At 40.3% G+C, this 14,403-nt stretch overlaps 1 protein-coding gene across 18 annotated transcripts in view; it reads right to left on the bottom strand.

Moving 5' to 3' along the window:
- camta1a (calmodulin binding transcription activator 1a) overlaps positions 1–14,403 on the bottom strand; it is a 422,828-nt gene that overhangs the window by 236,586 nt on the left and 171,839 nt on the right. For all 18 annotated transcript variants that reach the window (XM_083569715.1, XM_083569716.1, XM_083569723.1 and 15 more), the window contains one exon: positions 1,797–1,864. In XM_083569715.1, coding sequence (XP_083425841.1) covers positions 1,797–1,864 — 68 coding nt within the window. The remainder of the gene's footprint in view (positions 1–1,796; positions 1,865–14,403) is intronic.

Genomic DNA, 14,403 nt, shown 5'->3' with positions numbered 1-14,403 from the left:
GTTAGGTTCTTTCTCGTGCGAGTTTTTACCTTTACAGATTTTACATCCTGAGGCAGAAAAACATCATGGATGTGATATTTTTTTTTTCTGTGTATTAAACCCACAGCCATTTAAAAGACCTGTATATACATTATATGAACAAAGGTATTAGGGTAACTGTTCCAGCTATATGCAGTTCTTCCCGAAAGCTTACCGCAAAGTTGGAGGCACATTATTGTATAGGATGTTTAAAATTTCCATTCACTTAAACTAGGAGACCCAAACCTGTTCCAGCACGACAATGCCCCTGTGCACAATGCCCGCTGCATGAAATAAATCGGTTGGATTAAAATATCTTACATTTACACTGATGGCATTTAGCAGACGCTCTTATGCATTCGATCTGGATCCACTGCCACTAATTATGCTGGGCACTTGAGCAAAAATGAGATCATTTATACAACTGAGCAATTGAGGGTTAAGGGGGATTGTTCAAGCACCCAGCATAAATATTGGCAGCTTGGTGGTGCTGAGATTTAAACTCACAGCATTCTGATCAGAAGTCCAACATTTGAACTTCTGAGCTACCACTTCCTCTCTATTGGAGGTGGTAGCTCTTTAGTGGGTATTGAGTGGCCTGCTGTAGAGCTCTGACCTCAACCCTATCGAACACCTTAACGAGCACAAATCTCTGCAAGCACACTTCAAAATCTGGCAAAACATCTTTTCCTGAAGAGATAAAGATATTATACATATTATTATTATGGTCCAAAAACCTTTGTCCATAATGTGTATCCAAGCATACTTTAAAATGCTGAGTGGAAAAATATGTTAGCACGTGATAAATGTCAATTTCAATCCTAACAATTCATCCAGAGCTTTGCAAAACTGCTGCACTGTTTATTGTTTATGAACTGAAGGTACCATTGATTTGATTAGTGATACATGGTGCAGTTCATTTTTGCAGTAGAGCAGCTCAGATGTCAGTGCCTGCTCTAAAAATCAGTTTATCTGATGACACACTGCCCTGATACAGCCATTTAGCTACCAATAAAACGTAAATCCCTTCTACAATAACCCAATACAAATGATTCCAAATATGCAGTTTAAATACATGAGGAAAAACTGCCATCTTTGCTAACGCTACGCTGTGTCCTACTGCCATCTTAGCTCCTTAGATCATTGCCATAAAAATCACACAGCACGGCTATCTCTTTTCAGACTTGTGCATTCAGAAACACAACCTCTGCCCGGCCGCTTCGTGATCGTTTTCAGAAAAAGACACACTGGCTGAGTGTTAACCGATACCTCTGGCTCCACAGGTCCTGAGTACAGCCCCGACTTAAGAATGAATCCGGTCTGTATATTTCATCAGTAACTTTGCAGAGCGATCAGTTGAAAATGTTCACACACACACACACACATCTTTGTTTCCTTCTCTCTGCACACCTTGGACAGCTCTTGTCTCACACTTTTATCTATTAACAAGCCGGTAATTTGCAGCTAGATACGAACACATTACCATGGTGTTAACAGAGCAGATGAGAGCGAATTTGCGTGCTAAGAGCTTCGCTAATAGGCTATTTGGAGATATTAGTCCACATTAATATTCCATTACCTGTCAGCACTCACTCAAAGAAAAGAGTTAAGCTTTTGAAACTGCCACAAATGGATACCAATATCAAACACCCAACTTTTAAGATGAGACAAAATCTCAAGGGGGTGACTAGAAGAAACTTCAGTTTCTAGTCTAATTTGGGCCAAGAAACATGATCAAATTCGAAAGAATTTACATAGAACGGAAATATACGCCTTACCTTGTTTTAGGGGATGTTGTTAACCATTCATCGTGCTTCTCAAAGGTTATCAAGTAAGCTGCAATTTCCTGCAAGAGAGGAAAAGACAAAATAAAAAAAATAAATAAATAAATGTAGGCAGATGTTGCAGTCACACAATAACAATCACAGCTTTTTTAGCACTTGCATAAAACAAGGTGGAACATATGGATTTAAAGTGAAATAAGGAAAGCTTTATGGGATTTCCATTCAGAGGATCAAGTAAAACGAAATGAAACAAGACAATCAGTCTGCAATTTAACCATCATCAAACAGAGGCATACCACATTGAGGCCTGATCAAAAACAGCAGCCATGAGAGAACGATGTGTTTGCCATTCAGCAAATCGAACCGGTACGCACAGATAATGTCTCTGTGCTTCAGAAACACAGTTTGATCGTTTAAAATATCAGTCTCAAGCTGTGTGTAGTTGATCTCAGTCAAGTCCGGCTGTCACAGCACACAGAGGACAAGAGGAAGACTGAACTGTGTGCCATTGTTTCTCAGCAAAGTTAATCACAGCAAATAAAAGGAGGCTAGGCCTGAAAGACAACCGCATGATTACTTGTGACAGGAAACCATTCACTTCTCACCCGGGGCATTTGTCATTTTGCTCAAACCAAGAGAGCAAAGAAAACAACAAGGGTGACTGATGCTATCGACACGAATCCGATTATTCAGCATTCAACCTCATTATACTCTATTATAAGAAGAGGAAAGACAGAAAGAGGAGAAAAAAAACAAAAAAAACAAGATTCTCATGATTTAAACAGCATCTCGTCAGATCAAAATGTCTGACAGCATTCGCATTGTCTCTGACAAACCGAATGTGAGTGAAACCAAGCGCGTTTTTTGCGCCGCACTGACAGCTCACCACAGTTAGACGCCGGTGACAGGACGAGGGGGAAAAGTTCATTCTGCTCTGATCTCTGCATGCAGAGGAGTTTCTGGAATTCTGTCACTTGAATGCAAAAACAGACATAGCGAAAAGATCCAACGTCGTAGAGCGGCAGGACTGTCACATTTCAGTCGGCACAGTGTTGCATTTTGTGTAGTTCAATATCTTCCAATTTGCCTAAATAATTCACTTAAATAATTAAGCAATCCCGGTGTCCTAATTTTAATACATTCAATACATTTGTTTTCGCACATATTCGACTAGGCGGTTTGCTCAAGTAATCAAAATTAATTGCATTGTGGTCAATATCCTCAGTGTATCTGATGCCGCCAAGATTTTAGCACATTGATCTTATTTAGCAATGAAAAAAAAAATCATTAATAATAAGAACACCGAATGCAAGCCATCTCAAACAACCACAAGGTGTCGGCCACAAAATACACTAATGGGTCATGGCTGGCTCTCTATACTTCATTTTGGCATGCCGGCCACCAGGGGAACCCAGAAGCACAGTTTCTGGAGGAACAAGTTGCCTAGCTTGCCAAGGCAGTGGGAAGAAACCCAAGGTGTTGTCTGAGAAACCCGGGCAATTCTGATTCAGAGCAGCTTTACTTTCATCATGGCTGAAGGGAGAGATAAAATGATGAAATGGAGAAACCCTGCTGTGAAAAGTCAGAGATTGTTCTCTCTGCAAACACCCATGTTCTCTATCCTAGCAAAGACAATTGGAAGGGTATTCAATTCCAGAGAGAAAGTTGTACATACATTATGAACTTTAATACTTTTAGAAGTTAGGGAAGGATAGAGAGGGTTTAAAAGCAGAAAAAAAAAATATGAATCCATTCCAATCCAGTGGAATCCATAATGTTACATTGGTAAAAAAAAATAATAATAATAAAACCCTTTATTGTCGAGAGTTTGAATCCTTTTCCATTAAAAGCTTAATGATCTGTAGCTGGAAGTACAAGTCCTTCCTTTCTCCCCTGTAATTCGTGCATATGGACAAGATCAGATTTCTCCAAGCATGTTTAGATACTGATGTAGACTGAACAGTGGTTTGAAATGATGTGGCTCTTGGATTAAGGCATCAAACACGTTTTTACCCTCAGTCTCGCAGTCGGACATAGAAAACTAACTCATGTGTGTGTCTTAGTGACTCCTAAGTGGGATAACCCTGAATAAAGTTTTGAGTATAGATGATACCAGAGCTCATACACACAGAAAACTCCGTGGGGGGAATTTGAGCTCTTGAACATCATTGTATAAGTAGGATTCATGCGTTTTTCTGTCTACAGTGAAAGAGAAAGCCAGGGGCAAAGGTCCTTGTGTGACCTTGAAGCCTATTAAACCCCACCAACACCACACACACACACACACACACACACACACACACACACACACACACCCCATACATCTCTCTCACATTAAAAGTCAACACGTCGACCTCTGTGCTGAGGGATAAAAGCAAAGGCCTGGTCCAGGAAATAAAAGCCAAGCCCTGCCTTGCTGCTCACCACCTTACTAACCTCCTCTTCGAACAGATGTCGAGGATTATTTAAACCCCCCAATCAACCATAAAGGTGCAATAACCTTATGACAAGAAAACAAACAAAAACAGACGTGCCGCCATTAAACAGCTGCAAGAGACAAACTTTCTTGGGCGCTCTAATGAGGGTGGGATGAAAGTGAGGTGGGAGCACACATTCAGGTTGACTGGCCAGAGCTGTCAGGAGTGTACAACTGTTTGTATGTTGAAAGTGCATTTATGGCCAGCATCTGTCAACTATCTCTGAGTGTGTTGTGCTGACCTTGCAGCCGGTGGGCACTCAGGAACACTCCAATGTGCTCACTTTTCATCTTTGTCTCTCATGTTTTTTTTGTCATGTAAGCTTTAGAGATTGTAAGCAGCTGCACAATAGCATTCCTGATTATTACATGCATAACTATAACCATTACAAGTGAATACACTGATACATGGAAGACACGGGATGAAATTCTGAGGGCGTTATACCACCTTCTTAAAAAAACAATGACTTGTCACTGAGCTTTTTGATATTTTCACAAAGCGCTATTCTAGCAGAGAAAAAGAAGATTTGACATATAAGACCATGTATCCACTGTATATGTGAAAAAATGGCTCTGATTCAGCTGAAATGTCCTGAATATGCAGTATATAGAAACAAGGTGCTGGATTACCTCTACTTGAAACTATAACGAAAGTGAATATGTTCTTACAACGTCACATATCCGGTGAGTCCTTGCAAATGTTCGTCTTTAATCATAAAATAAAATAATATATAAAAATATGTACAGAACATTATTTTAATCCTCGTATTTATGTCCATAGGCACCTGCATTGCCTTTAACGGTTAGCCAGGTAGGTTAACTGTTTCCCCATCTCCTGCCTGAGCATGTCTCAACAGGCCCATATTAAAATAGGTAAGAGTGGCTAACAGAGAAACAGACCAGAAATCAATATTGTCAAAATTGCAAGCCAAACTGCATTACAAAAATAACACCTTCACTTTACTGTTTCCAAAACCAATATATAAATTTGTATAAAAATATACAAGAAATCTAAATATAAAATCGGCTCTTTCACAGTATTTTAGCAATCTCTTTTACCCTTCTTTCCTGTCATATTGAGCTGTCATTTTGACGTCATCTACCGAAATGCAAAAAAAAAAAAAAGCGCAACTTACAGCCGAACGTTCATTAAACCTTTAGAAGACAAGCGCCAACAATATTGCCTTTTCACTTTCAGTTAAATTGTCATTCCAAGCAGGTGTATAGTGGGCAGGTTGTGGCTTAGACATGTCTGAAAAGTCAAATATGGCATTTTCAGATGGAAGGACCAACAAATTGATGGCTCCTTTCATGAAAACTGACATCAAGCGAAACACAATTTAACCCTGCTTGCTTTTCAATAAGGTAGAGACAGGATAGGCAAGGACATCGAATATTTTCTTCCTCCATAAACCCTACAAGTGACTGGCTGAATGGGAAAACATTGAATCAAACATTTCAGCACCAGCACAGGCTTGCCATGTTTTTGTTTATTGGTTAAAGCATTTGAATCTTTCCCAAAAAATATATATATATATCTGTATCTTTTCTGCAGTATCTCTGCAGGACTCTGTGTCTGTAAACACATACATAAGGAGTTGCTATCCTCTGAGCTGTTCCATGCACTGTGCACAGAAAAGCTAGCTGAAAAAATGTATCTCTCAGTTTAGACATTAATATCTGATGCAGCACTTCTGGATTATTTAATTCTGAAAATCTAAACACATTGGGGGCGTGATGGGAAAATTTGACGTTAAAAAATGATCAAATGGGATCATCATTCAGAGAGTGCAGTTTCACTGGTAGCATATGTCAACCTCATTCTTTCAACCCACTCTGCACTTTATTTCAGTCTCCAAGACATCGGTGAGACACCAAAAAAACAGCACTCCACCAAAACCCACTTTCATGCTTCCAATTGTCAGAAAGATACCAAATAAGACACAGATCTCGAGGAATTAAAGTGGGATAAAGGGGGCTTTTTAAAATATAAGACAAATAAATGAAGAGGGAATTCAGTATTTCACATCTCTGTATGTGGATACTGCATTGTAACTGTTATCAGCACACCATGCTGTGTATGATTCTGACCTTGGTCTGTACTTGAAAGCAGGCATTTTTGGCAGGAGGGGCAGATAGATATGAGAGGGGGAAAAGAGAAGAAGAGCCTCACATCCGACTGTGCTCCCCAGGATCCCTTGCTTTTGCTGGAAAGTGAGGTCATCCGATATTTCCTCCAGGCCAGCCCATGAAAGCGACCTGACTGGTAGAGGTTGCAAATGGATTTGCGAGGGGACAGTGAAGAGGATTGCGCTACCCAGGCCATCCCCTGGGGCAAATAGGGATGCAATTAGGCATAAGACCGAGAGCGGAATCTCAGGCAGGGATGGTGAGGATGTATGTGTGAAGATGGAGAGGTGAGAGGATAAATGAGAGTGAGAAAGGAAGATGTGCTATGGCTCTAGGAGGAGGCAGGAGGATCAGTAAAGGTCAAGAGCTCTAGAATAAGCCACAAACGCATCATACTCACAGCAGAGCTCATTAAAAACAAGCACGCTCATTTGCTTCGCAAGATGTGGGGTGTAGATCAAAAGTTGTTTTATGCAGAGGCATAAGAACTTTTTGGTTAGAAAGAGTTTGGTTAAGATTTCCTAATATCGAATGTTTTGCTTCTGATATATTCAATCAAGTTCCTTAAAAAACAATTTGTCTGAAAGAAGATAGTTGTCTAATTCACCTAACTAGCTTTTAGCCCGGTCAGGCGGCCAGTCTGGAGACAAAAGAAGCACTCTACCTTCTGACAGCTGCCGTTGTCAATTGCCCGGCATGGCATGTTGCTCGTCTACGAGTCCCAAAACAGGGTTAAAATGCCATCCAGTCCATTGTCTTGCCAACTAATCCATGAACTAGCAGTCTATGGGGAAGCCAAGATGAGAGCCATGGGCCACAGGTTTCACTTTACAGCCCCTCCATTACCACCCACCCACCAAGTTTTAAGCCCATGATGCTCTGATGTCTCAGCCTTACCTCATGCCAAGAGGTTTTGGCCATCAAGCTGCCGACTAAACAAAAAGCACCAGGATGTGTTTTGCTCAGTGAGCCAATTTGTAGAATGGAGGGAACCCTTTTAGCATGGTGGAAGCATTTGCCCTGGAAAAAGGCAGGTGGAATTCGTCTCTGGGGCACAGCAGACCCTTTTGCTTTCAGACCCTTCTGCTTTTAAATCCAAGCCGGTTTTCTCTTTGCTTTCACCTTTGCATTTACATAGTGTATCTGTGTGGCTATGCTTGTTTCCTAGAATCAAAAAACAGGAGGATGTGCTCGAAATGTCTTCATTATACAGTGAGTATGGCAAGGCTGAGATCAATTCTGAATCGATCTGGAATAGCTCAGATGTTTTTTTTTTGCCAGTGGTACAGTAGGTTTACTTAGTTTGGCACACACCATCTCCATAACGTTCAGTATGGGTATGCTCACTCTTCTGTCACTCTCATCTCGCATCAGTCCTCCCTTTTTTTTCATTGCCTAAATGCAAAGAGGAAGATGCAGAAGATGCAAAGGAACGGTGATGAGAGGGTGTGATGCCTCTGTGGAGATCAACACAGCGAGTGCTGGCACTTTGTGTGATTGTCTTGTTGCTGACGAAAGGCTTGCTCTCCGGGATTCAAATGAACCTGTCCTTTCCTGCACAATCAAAAGACATTTAAGGATTTAATAATTACCACTATGACCACAAAGTTTGTTCTGTTTTACTTTACAGCTACCTTTTGACAGGTTAAAGTAGGCACTGCAAATATATTTCATTAAATTGGTTGATTTTTCAATTCACTTTGATTTAGCAACAGTGGTGATGTACTTTGGTAGCACACCTGATTTGCTATATGCCAAGATAGCTTAACCAATGAAAATACTTTAGAATAAACCAAATGTTGACAGTTGCAAACTTGTTTTTTTTTTATGAATTAAGTAATAGCTAATTCATGACTGCAAAATCGGATTGTTATGGATTGCTTGTTATGGATGTGAGCTGCATAAGTAAGCTTCTCTACCCAAAAGTAACCTACATGAGTAAGAAATAAAAAGAATATTAAAGTGATTGTGTACAGATATATGTCCTCTTCCTCTTCCACTCCAAAGGAGAGAATGAGCAGTTCTTTTGCTGGGACACTTTAAGATACTCTATTCCCACATGCAGCGATGGATTGGCTCATTTGTATCTGTCTGATAGACTTCCTCTCTCTGTTGCTCCACAGGGAGCAGTCAGGTTCATGTCCCAGAGTCCTGCGGCACTCTTCTACAATATGTCCTACGCATCTACACTCAAAGTCCTCTAAATCATACCTGTGGTCCCTAACATCTCAGCACCCTTCATGCAGCCTATCCAGCTGTTGTAACTGAGCCTGACATACCTAACATGCACCCTGACTAAGTTTTATATACACTGATCATGCATAAAATTATGACATTATAACACTATGAATGGTGAAGTGAATAACACTGATTATCACTTCATCATGGCACCTGTTAGTGGGTGGGAGAAAAAAATTTTGACCTCAAAGTTGACGTGTTAGAAGCAGGAAAATGGGCAAGTGTAAGGATTTGAGTGGGTTTGACAAGAGAAAAATTGTGATGGCTAGACGACTGGGTCAAAGCATCTCCAAAACTGCAGCTCTTGTGGATGTTCCCGGTCTGCAGTGGACAGTATCCTTCAAAAGTGGTCTAAGGAAGGAAAAGTGGCGAACCGGCGACAGGGTCATGGGTGGTCAAGGCTCATTGATCCAACAGACGTGCTCCTGTAGCTTAAACTGCTAAAGAAGTTTATGCTCTTAATGCTCGATGGGTCAGGACTGTTTTGTCAGCAAAAGGGGAGCCAACACAATATTAGGCAGGTGTTCATAATGTTATGCCTGGTTGGTGTATCTATGGTGCTCTCCTCCACTATGGCCTCACATCTGCACTTGGGAGTCCCCATCATGTCAATAGCAAGAAATACCCCCTTTCTAACATTAAAGTATTCACCATCCTGCCCATGCACAAACTGTTACACAATGGGCATGTTGTGTGGTATATGCCTATACATGGTGTGTATGTGCAGTGTTGTTCTCACATATTTCTCCACAATACGTCCTTTTCACGTTGTCTATAGAAAGGTCTCTAATTCTAACTAACGTCTCAGCATTCACCATCCGGCATATTCACCAGATGTTACCACATGGGCATGTTAACAAGGCTCATTTCATCAACAAGTATGATGAATTCCTGAACAAGTGAGGCTTATCTTGTGCTGCTTGTCCTCCAGTGTGCCCTTGTACCTACACTCAGAGTCCTTATCTTGCTTATAGCAGGAATTCTCCCCTTCTTAACATCTTAGCATCCACCATCCAGCCTAGCCACCAGGTGTTACCACACGGGCATGCTGCCAAGGCTTATTTCCTGAACAAGCATAGCAAATTCCTGAACAAGCGTGGTGTATCTGCAGTGCTTGCCTGTCAACATTCAAAATTGTCTTGCTCATTCTCAGAGTATAAAATCACCCCCTCCTAATGTTTTACCATCTACAAATCAGGCCATCTGTCAAACATTACCACACGGGCACACTACCATGGCTGAATCTCTGAACAAATGTGCTGTATCCTCTAATGCACACTTGTTTTGTGTATTCTTCAAATAATATATTTTTCTTTCCTTTCTACCAATCAGGTCATCCGCTAATCATTACTACAGGGTCAATCATCAATTACTGATTTCCTGAGGGGTGGAGTATCCACTGCCTGAGGAATCTGTAGACTTTAAATCTTTATTTGGAATCCTCTTCAGAACAAAAGCTGTGTATCAGTGAAGCCTACATTCAAATGCACATTCATTGCTCATCCAGTATACCTGATTGAAACCTCTCAGATAACTAGTGTCCCTAAAGTGTGCACTTATGTGAAGAAAGTTTTTTTTTTTTAGAATAACAGCTGTTTTTCCTTGCATTAATAGGCAGAAAGCAATCAAATCTGTCTTCACTTTATTTGGACAAAATGGTAAAAATCCATTCTCTTTTCTGCCTGCATTATCTCTTCAAACTGCCAATTACTTAAAAAGTAGGTCTAATTCCGCCATGCTGTCTGGAGCCTAGCTCTGGCTGTAATCCCTGTGAGACAGGCTCGTTTTGGGGGATCATGAGCCAGAGTGAGATGTGAATCTCACTGTCATTGAGCCTCACTGAAGAGAGTCCCCGTGGGCTGATGGGTGATAGATTCAGGGAGAGACAAAAGCGCTTCCAAAGCCCCATGCTCCCTATTACTGACACAGCTGAATCTCCTCCATCAAAGATTCCTGTCTCTGTGACCTCTCCTCTCTCCCCAGGGCTAACCAGTGGGCCTTGCCCTTGCCTTTGTGCAATCTGCCAGCTTGTTTATTTCAGCCAGCCAGAATCAATTAATGCTGGAATTATCCTGTGAATTTCACCATTCAATGGTGCAAATGACTGCCCTTGCGTGAAACCAAGTTACAATTTTTGGTCTGAGAAATGCACAGAACTACCCACTGGGCTTTCTGTAAAATTACACTGACCTACCATTAATAGTCGGATTTATATTTAAAGTATGTGTGTGTGCGTGTGTGTGCACGTATGTGTGTGTGTGTGTGTGTGTGTGTATGTGTGTCTCTGTGTGTGTGTGTGTGTGTGTGTGTGTGTGTGTGTGTGTGTGTGTGTGTGTGTGTGTGTGTGTGTGTGTATAGCCTGGTCTGGTGCATACTTATTTAGAAAACCTTATTGTGGCATGAGAGCTGTATCAGGAAATCAATATCTGACTAAAAATGAATTCCAATCTTGTTCTTGTTTTCAGCTAGTATTTATATGTTCTCATCGTCTGTATTCGGCACACTCTGTAATTGGATCTCATTTCTCCTGTGCAATATGTAAATATGCTAGCTAGCTAGGTAGAGTATGGAAAGTCAGCCAGCTGTCAGCATGCCAGGAGTCGGATCGCCAGAGATTATTTTCTTGTACAGTTTGTACTTATTTTTTTTTCTCCATGGAAGAAAGACGGTTGTCTATTAGCAGACAACATAAACAATGACAGGACCTGTTAGCAGCACTTGAGATGCTAGCGATTGTAAATTATGCTACAATATAACAGTGGGTCAATGTGAAGGAGGTAAAAGATTCAAGTAGGAGTGATACATGTATAAATGCATACATACATGCATATATACATAAATACATACATTCATTCATACATACATGTATCCATACATACAAGTTTTTTAGTATTTTTTTTTCCAAAAGTTAATCATATTTATAAGCATTATTTACTTGTATGTATGAATATATGTATGTATGAATGAATGTATGTATAATCGGACAGATTATCATCTGCAAAACATTTCTCCATCACTGAGGAATGTTTTGCAGATGATAATCTGACCGATATGATCAGATTCTGATCATGCCACGAATATTTATCTGGCTCTTAAATACTATTTACTATTTTATGTTGATGTTGCATGTGAGATCAAGTCTGTAACACCAAAATACACATTTAAACCAGCAGTTACCCATTAAAATCAATAAATAGGTTTTATGTGGAAGTACCATTTACTTCCACTTCCATAAAAGGTATTACTAAAATACACAGGATAAAATTGTACTGACAGGAAAAATGTGCCTGTTACAGGATGAAGTGTTACTTCTGTTCAGCAGTAACAATGCTCATGAGAAAACCAGAACTCTAAAGGATCAATCCAAAAACATGGCTGAGGCAGAGGCCTTAGTAAGAATACAGATTTTAGTTCAAAAGCAATCGCTCAACTTTTTACCATCTACAACCCATAAACACGCTCCATCCCCCTACATACATTCTCCATGTTTTGGCTTTTTCCCGCCAGTGTGCTGCCTGATTTGATTTGTCTTTGTGGAGTACAGCCGGCTTTAATTGAAGTGTGTTTGTGCTATCAGTCTCGAGCATCAGCCAGGCTGCCTTTGTTTAGCTTTCAGCCTGCCTGCCAGGTAGCCCACTCCCACTGCTTGCTGCTGCCTCTTTGTGCTGAGATTACAATAAAGAGAAACTGTGACTGTGAAGGTCACACCAAGATTGAGTCAAATCCAGCAAAAGCTCTTCTTGACGGCATTTACCTTTTGAATCATGGCCAGGCTATTGTCTCACTGTAAACCCATAAGGGGCTGTGTTGCTGCAGTGTCATTTCTCCTCAGCTCTCAGCTTTGGCATACAGCATCACTCATATCTGATGATATCCTTGTTTCAATTTGATCTGCGCACAGCCTGAACCCCCCGAATGATCAGAAATGTAGCTCGGCGCTAAACCTTAGCTCCAGCCTGCTTCACGGCTGCTTTGTTCCTTCCTCCTCTCAAGACACTACATTTGATGACCTTCTGCTTGATGACTTTAGACATCCAATATTAAAAGCGCCTTTGTGTTCGGCTTGCTCCGAACACTCTTCAATTTGTTTAACAAGATAGCATGGGCTTAATAGTCGCTAGTTTGCATTTGCTACTGTTGTATTTATTCCAATAAGTTTAACACAAAGTGGCAATGTTAGACAGCAATCTATTCAACTCACAAAGTTTTCTATAGAAAGGACTTAAGGATGACATCAAAAAGGTGTGTGGCGATCACACCTGAAGAAGCTTTCTGGCCAGTGTTTTTATCCACCATTCCAATCCATTTCCCAGAGTGGTTTCAACTGGACAGAGCCTGTGTTTATCACATGCTGTATACACCTGTTCATCTCCAACGTGGCATGAAGAAGCAATGTTCCAAATCCCCATCATTTTCAATTTCTCCCTTTATTTCATTCATTTTTCCCAGTAAAAAATGACAAATGCCTTAAATAAATAAATAAACCATTGAGTGCAAAGATGAATTTAGGAGTGAGCAGCTGTCACGGTGTAATACAATTCATGGCCATGCATCAGCGTTACTGGAGGCGGCTCTGGCACTCAGGCGAAAACTCAAGAGTGCCAGCTGCCAGCACATCAATCCCCCTCATCAAAGTAAAGCACAGACAGACTCAGCATCAGCATAATCCTTCATGGAAGAAAAAAAAAAAGAAATTACATATCAAACACCAATCAAAGAGAAGTATCCAATTTGAGTGCATCCATGATCAGCAGTTCCAAGTATACATTTGTGTTCTTTAACATGAGAGAATCCATGACGTGACTTCATTCTCTCTTATACCAGGGGCATCCAGGACCATTAACACAACCTGTGTCCATCACTTATGAATAGATTTGTGGCTAAAATTTGGTTCTGCTAGATCTGTATTATGATGATAATGATGATGATGATGGATGAATGGAGAGATGCATTTGCAAAGGAGTCGTTTGGAGGTCCCCAAAGATCTTCCATTCTAATAATCTCATTCGAATGCTGATCACGTCAATATTAACAATATTAATGGTAGAAGCAAGGACATTTACATATGAAAAGTCAAAAACAGTCTTCAAGAATTCCAGCCTTTTAGCATAAATATATAACTAAACCTACCAATAATGTCATGAAGACACGGTGTCAGGACAAGCGTGAATAACAGTAAAATAAATGGTGATTTTAGCAGGCTGAGTGATATTTGATATAACCCTGATAGTATTTGGATGTGGGTTGGAATGAAAAGAATAGTTTAAGAGTTGGTTTATAAGTAAAAAAATATGGTATTATAACAAACAAATTTACTATAATATAAAACAAACTACATTTATTGTAAGAAGATTCTTCTCTGGATATAAACCAGGTTACTTTTCCTTGTAACCAGTCTTAATTTATGGCAACGTGTAAAAGCAAAATACTTTAGTTAATAAAACAATTTTGAAAAATAGATAATGATGGTCATTATAATGAGTTTAGAACTTGGTTTTGGAATGGTCATAAAGCAATGATCATCATAGGCTTAGGTAAATGTTCTGCCTTGTGTATATATTTGGGTGTTTGTTCTGTTCACTTAAATCCAGTTAAATGTGGAGAAGATTCTGAGCACCTGAGGGAGAAAGTGGTTACAGAGTCTGGAAGTGTTGGCACAGATGCTTGTGGTAATGATATCGCATATGGCACTAGTCTTCGTGCTAGGTCTAGTCTACTTTTCTAAGTCATGCGATGTCAGACTTTTTAAAAGGGCAC

This window comes from Silurus aristotelis, assembly GCF_946808225.1.
Source record: "Silurus aristotelis genome assembly, chromosome: 19".
Taxonomy (NCBI): Eukaryota; Metazoa; Chordata; class Actinopteri; order Siluriformes; family Siluridae; genus Silurus; species Silurus aristotelis.
This window is presented reverse-complemented; position numbering and strand designations above follow the sequence as displayed.